At 44.1% G+C, this 16,752-nt stretch overlaps 1 protein-coding gene and 1 pseudogene across 1 annotated transcript in view; both read left to right on the top strand.

Moving 5' to 3' along the window:
- Positions 1–5,640, top strand: part of LOC107501298 — a 104,344-nt gene extending 98,704 nt beyond the window's left edge. Inside the window, exons 4-6 of the mRNA XM_016127305.2 lie at positions 3,192–3,368; positions 3,760–3,812; positions 5,463–5,640. Of these exons, the coding sequence (XP_015982791.1) occupies positions 3,192–3,368; positions 3,760–3,812; positions 5,463–5,474 (242 nt within the window). The 3' untranslated portion in view covers positions 5,475–5,640. The remainder of the gene's footprint in view (positions 1–3,191; positions 3,369–3,759; positions 3,813–5,462) is intronic.
- Positions 5,055–5,173, top strand: LOC118610279 (annotated as a pseudogene).
- Positions 5,641–16,752: the final 11,112 nt, after the last annotated feature.

Genomic DNA, 16,752 nt, shown 5'->3' with positions numbered 1-16,752 from the left:
ATTAACAGACTGACTTTAAAATTCAGATAGAAATGCAAGGGACTTAGAATAACCAAAGCAATATTGAGAAAGAACGAAGTTGGAGGACTCACACCTGCCCATTTCAAATTTACTATGAAGCTACAGTATCAAGAAAACATGGCACTGGCATAAAGGCAGACATGTGACCAATGAAATGGAATTGGGAGTTCAGAAATACATTCTCATATTTAAAGTCAAGTGATTCTCAACAATGTCTGCCAAAACAGTTCAATAAGGAAAGAATAGTCTTTTTCAACAAATGACACTGAGATAAACAAGTATTCACATGCAGAAGAGTCTTTCTTGAAACCATACATAAAAATTAACTCAAGTGGATGCTAGATCTACAGATTAGAGCCCAAACTATAAAACTCCTAGAAAAAAATATAGGCATAAACGTTTACAACCTTGGATTAGAACGAGCCTTCTTAGATATAACACTAAAACACGAGCAACAAAAGAAAAACAATAAAATGGACTTCATCAAAATTAAAAACTTTTGTGCTTTAAAGGCTACCTACCACCAAGAAAGTAAAAAGACAACTTACAAAATAGTAGAAAATATTTGCAAATCATATATCTATCTGAAAAGGGACTTATATCTAGAATATATAGAGAACACTTACAATTCAATAATGAAAAAGACAATCTAATTTAAAAATAGGCAAAGGGCATATGTATATGCCTTACTGTTGAATTGTACACCTGAAACTTACTGGATTTCGTTAACCAATGTCACCATAATAAATAAAATTAAAATAAAATAATAAAAAATAAAAATAGGCAAAGGATCTGAATAAACATTTCCTTGAAGAAGATATACAAATGACTAATAAGCAGATGACAAGAGGAATCAATATCATTAGCTATTAGGGAAACACAAATTAAAACCATAATGAGATATTACTTCATATTTACTAGAATGGCTGAACTTTTTAAAAAAGACTGATAATAACAACTCATTAAAAAAAATCCTCTCATACACTGGTCTTGGGAATGTAAACAATACAGCTGCTTTGGAAAAGTTTGGCAGTTCCTCAAAAAAATAAACATAGAGTTACCATCTGACCCAGCAATTCCACCCTTAAGTATACATCCAGGAGAAATGAAAACATTATGTCCACATAAAAACTTGTACACAAAGGTTTGTAGCTATATTATTCCACAAAAAGTAGAAACAACTCAAATGTCTATCAACTGATGAATGAATCAATCAAATGTGGTATATCTGTGTAATGGAATATTATTTAACCATAAAAAGAAATGAAGTAACTGATACATGCTACAACATAGAGGAACCTCAAAAATATTATGGTAAGATAAGTGAATCGGTCACAAAGACCACATATTGTATTATTCCATGCCTATGAATTGCCCGGAATGGGCAAATCCATAGAGACAGAAAGTAGATTAGTGGTTGCCTAGGGCTGGGGAGGTTGGGGGGAAATGGGGAGTGACTGCCATATAGATACAAAGTTTCTTTCTGGGGTGATAAAAATTGATTGTGGTGACATTTGCGCAATGCCGAAGATACCAAAAACTATTGAATTGTACATTTTAAATGAGTGAATTGTGTGGTATGTGAATTATATCTTAATAAAGCTATATCCCATTAAAAGAAAAGAATTTATCAACAAAAGCATTAGAACTTGGAGATTTTTAAAGACAGTTTTAAACTACAAATTTAATTTTTAAAATTGTTATACTATACTATTTGATTATCTATTTCATGTTGGATGAGTTTTGATAGTTTGTGGTTTTTGAGATTTGGTCCATTTCATGTAGTTGATCAAATTCATTTCATACAAATGTTATTGTTTTAATGTCTATGGGTCTATAGTTATATTCCCTTTTTCATTCCTGACTTGGTCATTTCTGTCTTCTCTTTCTGTTTGTCACTCTGACTAGAGGTACATCAACTGTATTGGTTTTTCAAAAACCACCTTTTGATTTCACTGATTGTTTCTGTTTTTTTATTTTCAATTTCATTTAAAACTGCTCTTTATTATTTATTTCCTTGCTCCTACTTGCTCCCCCCACCCGCCCCAGTTTCTTAGGGGGGAAGCTTAGAGGGTTGCTTTGAGATAATTCTTATTTAGTAACAATGGCATTTAATGCAATACTTCCCCTCCTACTTTAGCTACATCTCACAAACTTAGAGATGTTATATATTAATTTTCTTTCATTTTAATGCATTTTAAATTTTCCTTTGAGACTTGCTTTTTCGAAAGTGTGTTGTTTCTGTCCAAGTGTTTGAAGATTTTTCAGTTATCCTCCTGTTATTGATTTCTAGTTTAATTCCATTATAGTCAACATATTTTGTATAATTTCAATTCTTTTAAATTTGTTTAGATTTGACTTATGACTCATGATATGGTCTGTCTTAGTAAATGTTCCTTGTGCACTCGGAAAGAATGTGTAGTCTGCTGCTGTGTGGAGCATTCTATAAATACAAATTAATTCAAATTAGTTGATGGTGTTCAGTTTTATCCTTGCTAATTTCCTGTCTCCTATTTCTGTATATTACATAGAGAGGAATGTTGCATTTCCAAGTATAATTGTAGCTGTATCTACTCATTTCTGCTCTGACAATTTTTGCTTCTTATATTTAAAATCTCTATTCTCAGGTGCTCATATCTTCAGGATTGTTATGCCTTCTTGGTGAATTGATTCTTCTGTTAATATGTAATGTCTCTCTTTAACTTGGTAATTTTATTTGCTCTGAAGTTTTCTTTGATACTAATATAGTCCCCCTCACTTTGGTTTGTCAGGGCTTCCATGGTATAGTTTTGTTCATACTTTTTTTTAACCTACCTATATCATAATATTTAAAGAGAGTTTCTTGTAGATGGCATGCAGTCAGGTCATTTTTAAAAAATGCATTCTGCTATTCTCCTTCTTTAGTGTGTTCACGTCATTACTTCAGTTTAATGCAGTTGATGATATGTTTAAATCTAGGTTATACATTTTATTATTTTCCATTTGTTCCACCTGTTTTTCATTCCTCTGTTACCCCTTTCCTAGCTCTGTATTACTTAAACGTTTACAAAGTGTTCCATTCTAAGTTATCTGCTATATTTTTGACAGTTTCTCTTTGTATAATTTTTTTCATGTGGGGGGGAGCCGATTTGAGCTGCTCGCTCTCCTCCATCTCCTAATGTGTGTGCCAGGACTGCGAAGCCCTGACCATTCTTGTCTAGGCCATTTCTCAGCACTGGACGCCATGAGGTGGGGACGCAAAGGCACCGACGACGACTGCAGGTTGGAAGGTGGTGGCCCACCTAGCGGAATAAAGATGCCTGGGGCCCCTACACCTGACGGTGCGAGGAAGAAATGCCCACGCTCAGGTATAGACCCCTGGAGGAAGGGAGGAAACAGGTTGACATTACATTTCCTTTCTGCTGCTTCCACTGTCCCCCGTGGGCCAGCCTCCACTGGTGCTTTGGCTCCCTGAGCTCACAGCCAGGGGATAACACTGTCTCCTGGTGTCAGGGACTCATACTGTAGTCCCTGCCTTGTGTGCAGTTAGACTCATTGGTCCATGCTCTCGTGGAGAAAAAAAAGACTCCCGAATTCAATTGGTGGGGTTTGGGCAAAGTTTGCAGAAGGGAAGAAAATTCAGAGTCGCCTTATAGGCGGGGACCTATGGGTCGGTTCACCGTGTGTTTTTGTGGCGTTCACTGCTGATCGGATAGTAAGAACTAATGTGTTCTGTGTCTGCGCTTCCCGTCCTGCAAGCGTCAGAGCGGATTCTCCTACCCGGGATCGCTGCGTATACAGAAGGGCTAGAGGTACGTGTAGACTGCAACCTCCCCTCCACCCTTTCCTACCTAAACCATCCCTGGTACAGCAGAAACTACAGAATTCCAACAAGAGAAAGAGAAATCAGTTTTAAAGATTTAATGGCTGCCCAGCTACTCAGAGGCATTTTCTGGTATAACAGCGCCACCTGCCGGGAAAGCCACCGAGTACACTTTTGTGTTTGTTATGAGGGAAATTATTTCCAAGCTCTTCTTGAAACTGCATCCCTGACCCATGAATGCCTTGTGACTCTTTGACCTGACATCCTCTTTTTGGGGTAAATCAACTCAAACTCAGTGACTAACGAGGTGGAAAGAGCCAAGCAGCCCTCTCTGTTCAAAAGGAAACAGCATATTCAAGAGCCAGTTGGCCTGGCCCTATCAGCTTCTCAGCTTTACATGAAAAAGTGACATTGACTCCTTCGGGGGAAACAGCACTCCCACTACACCCCCAGGAGCAAAGCCACTAACTCAGTGAGGTCCTGGCACTGGTTTAGCAAGGTCGATGGCCTCGAGGACGCTGTTGCAACAGCCTGACACCATCTGCAGGAAACAGAAAGTGACTGTGATTGTTCGCTCAGGGGACGGAGCTCACAGCAGTCCTAAACGCCCTAGTCAGTAATCCCCTTGATGAACTTTACTACATGTTTGCTGACTCTGAGCTGGATATCTGGCCGGCTCTGGGGAAGACTCTGGACTGGCAAGTTACAGACTCCGCATTGTGGGGCAGCAAACCGTGGCAATGAATCGCCAGCTGCTGGTGGGACAGTTGAGTCACTGATGCTGATGTATTTAGTAAGAATTCTTCGATGAGACCAGCTGGAATCAAACTGCTGATCAGGCCTTCACCGCCCAGGTCACAACCACGGCTACCCAGATTCGCTTGCAGATTTCAGGCTGCCTGGAGGCCAGGCAGGGGAATACTGGAGAACAGATGTGGCAAACTCACCTCAGGTGCGGCAAACTTCACATTCCACTCTCCTTCCGCAATCTACCTACTCCTAAGTACTTTTAAGAGTCCTCAGATAGCTGCCTTATGCATCCTGCCTTGCATTTTGGTGGGACAGACAGGTTGGAGTGTGCCTACTCCACCTCACTCAGAACCAACACTGAGGGAAGGATTTGAACAGGTGGCGATGAGAGGAAAGGGTGGTTCCGGGGACTCGAGCACCAGGACAAAGGCACAGAGTTGGGGATGCAGCACAGGCTCTGGGGACAAGAATAACCCATTTAGTCTGCTGCTATGCCACCCTGAAGATGCTTGATCTCGTCTGATCTTGGAAGCTAAGCAGGGTCAGGCCTGGTTAGTACTTGGATGGGAGACCACCTAGGAAGACCAGGTGCTGTAGGCATTTAGAAAAACAAAAAACAAAAAAAAAAACAAAAACAAACCAAAAAAACAGCCCATCTAGCTGGGTCCTGAGCAGGAGGAGAGAAATCTGGCAGAAAGGCTCAGCCTGGGAATCCAGGCCCAGGTGAGAAGTATGGGCTTTGCTGGGCAACAGTCGTGCGAAGCCACTGAGAGGGTCGAAGCGGGGAGAGAGCTGCGATGGGAGCTGTGCTTCGGGGCCCTGTTTCCTCTGCCTCGCACATTTTTTCTTCTGCTCTTTGACCATCCGACCGTCTCTTTCTCATTCTCAGGTCTCAGCTTAAACCTCACTTCCTCAGGAAAGCCTACCTGACTACTCCCACCCAAGACTTGCTCTGAGGGCTCTGACTTGGGGAGGTGACAGGGAGCTCGGCCCATCTGCTTTGGAGCCCCCCGACCTGTAGGGGGCCCCTGTACTCCTCAGGGGCCACCTTGGGGAGAGGAGCCCGGCAGGGGAGGGAGGGGAGGTTGGAGCCCTACAGCCTCAGCCTCAGCCTCAGCCATGCTTTTCATCATCCTCTGCCTTTTACACCCGAACTTTCTCAGACTGTGGCCTTGAAACAAAGGAATCCATAATGAACAGGGGTCTGCACCCCAGCTGTGCCCCACGTGGCCTCCTGCTGCCTCGCATGCACAGCACACCTGCAGGGGAACTGCCTGGGGCTCCTCATTACAGGCTCCTGTGCTGGAGTTGGCCCTGTGGGGAGGACCCCTGCCAGGGCTCTGTGCCAACTGGCCCCAGCCCCAACTCCAAGGTCCCTGGGTGTGGTCCCTAATCCCCAGAGACACTGTGAGGAGATGAGGAGAAGTCCTTTCCCTCTCCCTCTCTCAGGATCAGGGATTTATTCGAATGTCATCGAATGTCATCAGGATCTCAGAGGAGCCTCCCAGAGCCTTTATCTTGAAAAGTGGGAGTTTGATCTAGTGAAGTCCTCCCTACTGGATCCATAGGTATTTCCTACAAAGGGTGCGCTGCTCACGGAAGCTGGCACCTTCACCTTGCTTCCTCGCTGGTCACCTTCGGTGAGAATGACTCGGCAAAACCAGAGAGACTTGCCTACGTTTGTCTAACTCAGAGTTGCCCTGTGTAACAGGAGTATCCATGTTCCACAGAACACCTTTTAGGGTTCCATAGAACCCAGACTGAGAAACTCCCAGATGACCTTGTTTTTCCATTTTAGCTTTGTATGTAGTAGGTGCTCAATATATGTTCACTAAACAAATGAATGCTTGAAGGGATTGTGCCCCTCCCTCCATCACCATCCTGACCTCTCCAGGCACACTATCCTTCCTGCCTGCTGCCCTCCGCACCCCAGCTCTGACTCCTGTGGCCCTAAGTGCCTGCTACCATGGGCCCTGTGCACATTCTGCACGGAGCCTGATTCATCGTAACCTTCCCTGGAGCCCAGATCAGCTGCTCAGTTTCAAGCTAAGGCTAAACTTCCTCCACCAGGTTTAAAGTGGAGTGGAGCGTTGTTTCCATAAGAGCAGGGCATAATGAATGCCCTCAAGATCGGCTAAACACATTTCTTGAGGAACTATTGTGTGCCAGGCAACGTGTGGTCACTTTGGGATATGTTTTTCACTCTGAGCAGTTCTCAGTGCTTTGGGGGGTACATTGTTTGATCCAGGAATGACACCGGCCTCCATCCACGTGCCTTGCTCTGGCTCACAGAGAGCCATTTCTGTACATAAAACACACCTGGGGCCTCATTCCGCAGCTCATTCCCACCTCAGTCAGTGCAGAGGAGGGAGCGGGGCCAGGCTGAGAAAAGGTGAACACAGTGACACACGGTGGGCCTGGAGGTCAGAGGCAGAGGGGACAGGTGACTGCAGCTCCTGCGGACGGCTTCCAGCCCTGCCATGCCCCATGCTCGAGTCTCTCTCTCTCGCTAGTCCTGCTCAGTTCACAGCAGCTTTCACAAAAGCTGGGTTCCTCCAGCAGCTCTGACTCATTGCTTTCCGCTGTTAAAAATAGGTGGAGAGCCCTAAAAACCCCATGCCTTAAGGTTTTAGGGGCAATTCTAGTCATTTCGGTAGCTATTTGTTCTAAAGACCTGCAATGTCTGTTAATGTCTGTCAGTAATTAAGGCCGCGTATTCCCTGGCAAATTCATTCCTTTTAGAAACAAATTATTTCACAGACTCCAATTAAGTAAATTGCTTATTCCCAGTGTGTTTGGAGGCGGTTGGAAGCGTGTTACTCTGAAGCTGTGATGATCTGCACCATGGGAATCCAAGGTCCTTGTCAAGGTGACAAAACATGGACCTTGAGGGCTGCCCGAGCCTCTCCCATCACCAGGAAGGGTAATAGGGCTGGGTGCCAGGGTTAACTAAGGGCCTTGCGCCTTCCTGAGGGTGTGGCCCCCAGCTGGCCAGGCCACGGAGTGACCAAAGTCTGTTGGGTCCTATCAGCTGGGGGTTCTCAAATGTAGGAAGAAAACGTGTGCCATAGTGACAGCTGTGAGTTGTGTAGCTCACACCCTTTGGGGTTATCTGATTCTGGCCTTTTACTGGCAATGTGCTATTTTATATCTCTAAGTTGTAGGTGATTGATAGCAATGCAAAATGATCTTATCTATAGACATGCAAATGAATTCTTTCTGCTGTTGGGAAGAACCTCTACCCAGGTGGAAAAGCCAATTTTGGATTCCGTTTTCAAGTTCATTTCAATCTTCTTGATGTATAATATATCTGTTCTTTGTATTCTTCTTTGAACTGATTGTAATATCCTACAGGTTTTTTCATTAACAATGAATTAAATAAAATCTTTAACACGTGTTCGTTTTACATCAATTAGAGTCATAGTTTTACTTTTAGTTGAAAATTATCCTTTTAACACAAATTTCAGTGCATCAGAGTCAACCACAGATCTGCTAATACATTAGGTCTGGGGCGGGGTTGGGGTGGGCCCGAGAATTTGATTTCTAACAAGTACATGGATCAGACTTTGAGAATTTTGCTTCAGGCTTCCGCCAAGGGCATCCCCTGGGTGATAACTCAATTGTGAGGGATAATGGGGTGCCTCCCAGAACCCCTCCCCCAGAGACCCGCGGAGGGGGCCCAGGCTGGGGGAAAAGTCGGCCCAGCACTGCGCCTTCATCCGTGTGCAGCTGCCGGTTGTGCCCTTAAAGCTGGGGTGTTCAGAGGTGGACATGTGGCCTAGGAGGGGTGGGTGGGTTCGCACCACCCCCTGGCCTCCCTCGATGCAGCCCTCCGTCCAGGGAGGGGGCGTATTACGTATTGGACGGATTTCTAGGAACTGGGACCCTAAGAGAGACAGGGAGGCACCCCATTAGTGGACGAGGCGGTAATGAGAATTGAGGTTTGGCTGGTAGGTGGTGTGAGCCAGACTCTTTAAGGAGCCGCAGCACCTGGGGCACCCAGGTGTTGTTCATTCCCGGACGCCCCTCCCAGCCCCCGTATCCCACGAGATCCGCTTCCTTTGGGAAGGGTGGTGGAGGCAGCAGTGCCTACAGCCTGATGCCACCATTTTCTGAGTCCCCCTTGATGCTCAGACTGGGTCGAAGGAGAACAATGCACTGAGGCTGTGCTTCAGGGGCGAGGCTGCAGGAGCAGGCAGCAGTGGTCTCCCGGGACGAATTCAGACACCTGGCAGCAGCCGCCTGCTGGGACAAACAACAGGCCCTAAGGATGTGCGTGAGTACGTGGGTTTGGTTTTGTTTTGCATATGTTTGTGAGTCAGAGACTGTGTTTGTGTATGTATGTGTGTGTTTGCATGGTTTTATTTTTATTATTAAAAACTACTGCACGAAATGCACTAAATTGACTAAGCCCTCGCTCTTTCTGGATGGGTAGCCCAGTGCGCGCCAGCTGTAGGTTGTGTGCTCGTTAGACGCCTTGCGCTTTTGGAGTAAGGGCTGGGCTGTTAATTGGTTTTTATTTGTTTTTCTGTTTTACCTCTGGACAAACTTGTACTGTAAAAAAAAAAAAAAAAATCATCTGTGATGGAAGGTGGCCAAGGCCAACAGTACTGCGTACTATCGGGTGGGATCGCATTCAGTTCCTCTGCTCGCCCAATATCTTATTTCCTGATTTGAGAATGTAACCTTGCATTTGGGTTGCTGTGGCCTTTGACTGTGCCATATCGAGGCCTGGTGCCCCTGGAGTCCTGTGCTGGTATCTTGGGGCTTCGGCCCCCAGGGTTCTGGATATCTTGGAAGCTAAGATGCTCAGAGGTGATGTTTTCTTTCCTGAGTGGACCTCGGGTGGTCCTGCTCTTGCACCTCCATTTGGACAGAATCTGGTCCCTCACTTGCTGAGAGCACTGGGATGAGCCTCACTCCTTGCCAGGCTCCTGGGATGAGCCACTGTCACAATGTGACTCTAACCATTGGGTTGGCAGAAGTTTCAGAGGATTTGTGTTTGTTTGACAGGTGGCATGAGCCAGATTACATATTGAAGAGTCTGGGTAGAGGTGACAAAATGCCTAGTTGTCTGTTGGTACGGTCCTGTACTTAGCTTCTTGCTTTGAGATGCCACGATGAGAGTTGTCCTAATGTGGTTATGGCGGAATCACTTTGGCATGGTCTTCTGAGATTAGCAGATGTGGGTGAAGGCTGGGAGGGCAAGACTGGTGGGGGCGGGGATGGGAGAGTCCTGGAACATGTTTAGAGGTGACATAAGCAGCCTGAACAGGCAAGTGGGTGTCAAACACTGAGATACCTTATTCGAGTAGGTTGGTGTGGGCTGAGGTTTACAAGCAAAAAACAATTATTATAATTACATGAGTATTTTTACATATAAATTATATAACCTTAACTACACAATGTAGACAATCACAAATTATATATCTATATAAAAAAAACAAACGTGTAAGTAATACAAGTGAAAGAAAAGTTTCCCAACCCGAACAAGTTAAAAAAAAAAAAGAACAATTAGAAAATTAGCAAGGATATACGATTCAACATCACCATCAGTAAACAGTCGAATTAACATTTTTAGAACATTCTACCTAAACACAGCGATACGTGGAACATTAGCCAAGGTAAATCATATCCTGGGTCCTAAAGTAAACCTTAACGAATGAAAAGAATTGATGTCATGCAGATTTATTTTTAACCATAATGGATTCAAAGTAGAAATCAATAACAGAAACATGAATAGAAAAGTCTACAAACACTTGAAAACTAAACAGTACACTTCTAAATAATCCATGGGTCAAAGAGGAAGTCTCAGGGGTAATTAAAAATAAGGCGAACTAAACGATAGTGAAAACACAACATCAAAATGTGAAATACAGCCAAGCTGGTGCTAAGAGGGACGTCTGTAGCACTGAACACTTAAGAAAGAATGTTTCAAATCAGTGTAAGATCCCACCTGGAGAAACTAGATCAAAATAAGCCCAAAGCAAGCAAAATAAAAGACATAATAACGACTAGGGCAGAAATTAATGGCATTGAAAACAGAAAAATAATAGAAATGAGCCAATGAAACCAAAACAGATTCTTTGAAAAGATCAATAATATTGACAAACCTCTAGCAAGATTGACAAATTAGAGAAGAAAAAATTAACCAATATCAGAAGTGAAACAGGGAATATCACTACAGGCCCTGAATACATCAAAAGATTAATCAAGGATTAAGTACTACATAGAACTCGACACACTTAGATGAAGTGAACCAGTTCTTTAAAAAGTACAAACTACCAAATTTGCCTGATGTAAAATAGATAATTTAAGTAGCCCTATAACTATTAGAGATATTGAATCTCTAGTTTTCAATCCTATAAAAGAAATGTACAGATCCAATAGCTTAACTAGACACCAAACATCTGAAGAATTCAATATTAATACTACACTGTTTCTTTCAGGGAATGCTTCCCAGGCCTTTTTATGAATTGAGGGAGCTTACCTGTGAGGTTTTACATTGATTTGAAACATTCTTATGTGTTTAGTGCTACGGAGTTCTCTCTCAGCACTGCTAAAGTCAGCATTAACCTGCTACCAAATTACACAACAATAGTGCAGAAAAGAAATCTGCAGACTAACATCCCTCATGAATATAGATGCGAAAACTCCTAACCATACATTAGCAAAGAGAATTTATCTGTCTATAAAGGAATTATATACCATAAATGATTTTTCCTCCCAGGATGCAATCAATGCTAGTTCAATATTTGAAAATTAATCAGTATAATCCACCATTATATTAGTTTCTTATTGCTAATGTAACAAATTAACACAAACTAGCAGCTTAAAAACACTGGAGGTCTGAAGTCTAAAATGAGTCTAAAATGAGTCTCACTGGCTTAAAATCAAGGTATCAGTAGGGCTATGTTCCCCTCCGCAGATTTTAGGGGATAACCTGTTTTCTCACCTTTTCCAGCTTGTAGAGGCTGCTGGCTCGCGGCTCCCTTCCATCCTCGGAGCCAGCAATGCCACTCGAGTCAGTCTCATATTGCTCTGACACTAACTCTTCTGTCTCTATTTCACTTTTTTTTTTTTTAAAGGTTTTATGGCAAGGGAGTTCACATTTTTTTATTGTGGTAAAATACACATAACATAAAATTTACCATCTTGACCATTTTTAAGTATATAGTGCAGTGGTATTAAATATACTCATGTATTTCGGTAGACATCACCACCATCCATCTCCATAACTCTTCCCATTTTGTAAAACCCAAACTCTATATCCATTAGACCATAACTCCCCATTCCTCCCTCCCCCCAGCCCCTGGCCACCACCATTCTACTTTCTGTCTCTGTGTATTTGACTGCCCTGTCTCTCATGTAAGTGGAATCATACATACAGTATTTGTCTTTTTGTGACCAATATATTTCACTTAGCATAATGTCCTCAAGGTTCATCTGTGTTAAAGTGTATGTCAGAACTTTCTTCCTTTTCAAGATTGAATAATATTCCGTTGTATGTATACACCCCATTTTGCTTGTCCATTCATCTGACAATGGACACCTGGTTTGCTCCCATATTCAAGCCATTGTGAATAGTGCTGCTACAAGCATGGGTGTACAGATCTCTCTTCAAGACCCTGCTTTCAATTCTTTTGTATGTATACACAGAAGTGGAATTGTGGATCCAATGGTAATCCCATTTTTGATTTTTCTGAGGAACCGCCATACCCTTTTCCGTAGTTGACGCCCCACTCTACATCCCCACCAACAGTGTGGGGGCAACAGGAATCCAGTTTCTCCACATCCTCACCAACTCTTTTATGTATTTATTTTTTAAAATTATTGTCATCTTGATCAGTGTGAGGTGGTATCTTACTGTGGCTCTTTTTCACATGTAAGGACACTTATGATTGCCTTGGGACCACCCAGATAATCCAGGACAATTTCCCCATCTCAAGGTCGGCTGATTGGGAACCATTTTTCCATCTGCAACCTTAATTCTCCTTTGCCAAGTAACCTAACATTGTCACAGACTCCAGGGATTATTAGGACATGGCCATCTTGGGACCCATTATTCTGCCCTCAACATCTGACTCCCTGCCTGCTTCCTGGCCCTGTCTCGGCCCTTTCCCTTCCCCCAACTATTCCCGGGCCACAGTGCCTGTTAGAGTGTCAGCTTGCTGACCTCGCCCTTGTCCCAGGGCCCTTGCCCTTGTCCGCACTGCTCCCCCGAGCTGGAATACTGCCCAGTAGCCCCATGGCCTGCTTTTTTGTACCTTTCAAGCTCTGATCAAATATCCCTTCCTCTCGTAGGCTGACCACCTGCTGTAGAATGGCTCCCTCCCCTCTGTCACTTTGTCAGCTGCTTTAGTTTTCTCTAAGGTCCATTCTTTATTGTTTGTACTTTTTAAACCTCTGCTCCTGCCCCCCTCATTCTGAGCCCTTGAATGGTGTGGGACATAGAGGGGGTTCGGAATGTGTATTTGGTGAATTAAGGAACAAGTAAATGACAGTCATCTGTAAACTGTTGTTCTTGATATTTTTTGCCCCTTCCTGTTTCATATCCTAATGCATTGCCCAGAACTTCCCGAACACTGTTAAGGGGTAATGGTACTAGCAGGCATCCTTGTTTTGTTTGATTTAAATAGCATAGTCTCTAGGGTTTTATCTTTAAATATAAGTTCTGCTTTTGGTTTGAAAGATTAAAGTACAAGAGTACTTGAAAAACATATATATGTAACACATGCTTTTTCAACAAGATTGTACTAGTAGTGTTTTACCAAACATCTACTAGTCCAATACATTCATATATATATATATATATATATATATATATATATATATATAAATTTAGTTACATTTTGAGACAATCCCAACTTGGTTGAAAGAAATTATATTTTTAATCTGATGTTGAATTCTCTCTGTTAATATGTGTCTAGGCGTTTTGTGTCTGCAGTCATGAAGGAGATTGGCTGAGACTTTTCTTTTCTCTCCTTCGTTCCTATGTCTCCAGCCAGCACTTTATCCCCTCAGCTGCGTCTGGTCTGTTGATCAGCCTTCTCTGGAAGGCCCAGTGTTCGGGGTAGAGGATGGAGTCAGGTGGGCTGGGCTGAGTAACAATGGAAGTACTGAAGAGTAAATATTATGCTGTTTCTTTTCTCTTCGTGCAGTTTCAAATGTTTCATTGCTAGAGTCAGAGTAAGGCATACATACAGTGGTGAAGAAGGACCAGATTTACATTCTTCTGGATAGGATCCTCTTCCAGCTGCCCAGCTGCAGAGGGTCCTTGGTGTGATCTGGCACACAGCGAGGTGCAGCTGCCCCCACCACAGGCACCAGCCCTAGCAGAGGCAAATAATGAGGACAGCAAAAGGGGAAAATCGTTTGTTAATGCCATGTGTCAAGGTATTATAACTCCCCAAAGAGGCAGGCATTTTAAAGATGACAAGACAGAGGCCCAGAGAGATTAAGGGCCTCGCTAAAGATCCTTCAGCTGACAAGTGTGTTTGAACCAGTGACTGTCTGACTGTTCAGATGGCTCGGCTATGACAGAGACTGTGTCCCTCATAGGATGTGCCGTGCAGCGTTCATTTCCTGCTGTCCTGAAATCTGGCAAAGGCCCAAAGTGGAGTCAAAGTACAGATTCTTTCCAGCCTGTGAGTCAGGAGCCGAAGCGGTCAGGGCAGACCCTGCACACGGGCTCACAGGGAGGTGCCAGTTTCCCACCCAGCCCTTCTGCCTTCGACATGTACTGTGCTTAACCCCAGTGTCTGAACAGCGAGGAGTGGGAGAGACTAGCCTTTCTGAGGAATGTCAGCCTCTCCCCTTCCTCAGAGTGTGTCTCCATTCAGGGTAGATCGGCGAGTGGAGGGGGCCTGCCTGGATGGGGGCCGGGCACTGCACACCCTGCTCATCCACTTAGGCTGTGAGCTTGCTGGGGGGATGGGGGGAACCCGTAGTTCCTGAGAGTCAAGAAGCCAGATGGCAAAGGAACGCACAGCGTGAGAGTTGGCCCCAGAAGGCCATCTCCACCCCATCCTGAGGGTCAGTGCAGGCAAGAGGGAGGGCGAAGCTGCCTGGGAGATTACCCGGCCACCGCCACCTCCACCGAGAACACTGTGGGAAAGAGCAGAAAGGAGTGAAGCTCAGGACCAAATATCAGAATGAAACACATGAGGGTAGCTAAAAAGTTGTGGAATTAGGCCTAATGTTCTTCAGGGAGCTGCTTCCAAGTGAAGGACTTGGGGACAGATATGGGAAGAGGCCAAACCATTTCAGGTTAAGGCTCCTTAGTACACGCGATCCACACTGTTGGACGACTGAGTGGGTGCCTGCAATCTCCCCAGGTGCAAGTCCCCAGGTAAATCCTGGACTCAGCAGGCTCTTGGGATAGTAAATGCTCCGCCATTCACTTGACACACCCTTTAGTTTGATGCTTTGCCATGAACCCCTTAGTTTGAACAAACAGCATCCCCACCGGGCCTTTGGAGATGGTTCAGGTCTTGGGCTTGCAGCTCCCTGCAGCCCCTGGCCTTTGTAGCTAGGTCAGTGCCTCCAAACGGCCAGGGTCTGCTCTTGGTGAGCCTTTGCAGAATAAACTTTATTCTTCTTTATGACCAATGACTGTTGAGGAAATAAGGAAAAGGGGGAAATGGAGGTAGGAAATTAGATGGAGGCAAGGTAATGACGGCACACATAATTCCTACGGAGGGTCCTTCGGTGCAGTGGCTGGCGGAGGACGGCAAGCGAAGACGCTCTGGGCTTCCTAGAAGCAGGAGCAGACGGGGCTCCATCCGCGTTCCCGTTCCTGCGGCGTCACAGAGCAGGCGCTCACCAGGTTCTCCAGGAAGAGAGACCAGAGGAAGGTACAGATCCGGGTAAAGAGAGCATTAGATGACACAGTGAACATTGTCCTGGAGGTGGTGGTTGGGGTGGCTTCCTCAAAACTCATTCACCCTAAAGGATCAGCCTAAGCCTCTCCATGCGTTCTGACCCCTCGAATCAGTGACCGCTGGAAACAGGCCAGTGTCCCAGCTGGGCGATGGACCGGGAGCGGCACGCTGGGAGGAGCGACGTTCTGGAAAAGGTTTTCTTGCCCCTGAGAGATGGATTTTCTCTGATGGGGTCTTGAGGGGGGGGGGGGCGGATATGAGGCTTCCAAGGAGAGGACAGAGTAGGGCTGGTGAAGTCGAGCTTCCCTCTGGGCGGCTCTCATTGAGGTGATAAATGTCCTTGTTTTTATGGTTCTCGAAAGCGGGGTTTGTATTACTTGGAGCTGGAAGCATGGAATCTTCCAATTAATAAACACGATTTATCTATTTCCGAGATCTTATTTAATTTCTTTGTTGTGCTTTGTTATTGTCAGCAAAATGTCTTAAATATGTTTCATTGAATTTATTCCTGTCATGGTTGTGTTGCTATTGGACATATTTCTAATTTCTAGTGCTCATCGTTCCTTTCTGTAGATCTGAATGTCACTCGGCTACCACTCCCTTTCAGAGTGAAGAATGTCTCTGAGCATTTCTCGTAGTTCAGGACTATTGGCAACAGAGGCTCTCAGGTTCCATTTATATGACAATATCTTGATTTCGCCTTCAATTTTTTTGTTTACTTATTTTCTTTTATAGTACACACATTGGTGGTTTTTAGTATATTCACAGAGTTCATACCATACCTACTATCTAACCAGAACATTTTTACAATCTCTAAAATAAACCTCTATCTCCAGTCACCCCGCATTCCTTCTTCCTCAAGGCTCTAAGCACTAATCTAGTTCTGTCTCCATGAATGACTAATATGAACATTTCATATAAATGGAATCATAAAATACATGTCCTCTTGTGTCTGGTGTGTGATCCGGTCTATGATCTAACGTTAATGGCATATACCCATCCTCATAACACCTCTCAGAGTATTTTCACTGCTCTAAGAATCCTCTGTGCTCTGCCTGTTAATCCCCCAACTTCACCTCCACCACTGATCTTTTTATTGATCTCTATCATTTTGTCTTCAAATTTCAATGAATTTGACATTGCCTTCAGAATGTCAAATAGTTGGAATCCTACAGTATGTAGCCTTTTCAGATCGGCTTCTTTCGCTTAGTAATGTGCATTTAAGATTCCTCCATGTGTTTTCATGGTTTGATAGCTCATTTCTTTTTAGCACTGAATAATATTCCATGGTCTGGA

The sequence above is a fragment of the Rousettus aegyptiacus genome, unplaced genomic scaffold (assembly GCF_014176215.1).
Source record: "Rousettus aegyptiacus isolate mRouAeg1 unplaced genomic scaffold, mRouAeg1.p scaffold_m13_p_12, whole genome shotgun sequence".
NCBI classification, from domain to species: Eukaryota; Metazoa; Chordata; class Mammalia; order Chiroptera; family Pteropodidae; genus Rousettus; species Rousettus aegyptiacus.
The sequence above is the reverse complement of the archived record's forward strand: the minus strand, read 5'-3'. Positions and strand labels throughout refer to the sequence as shown.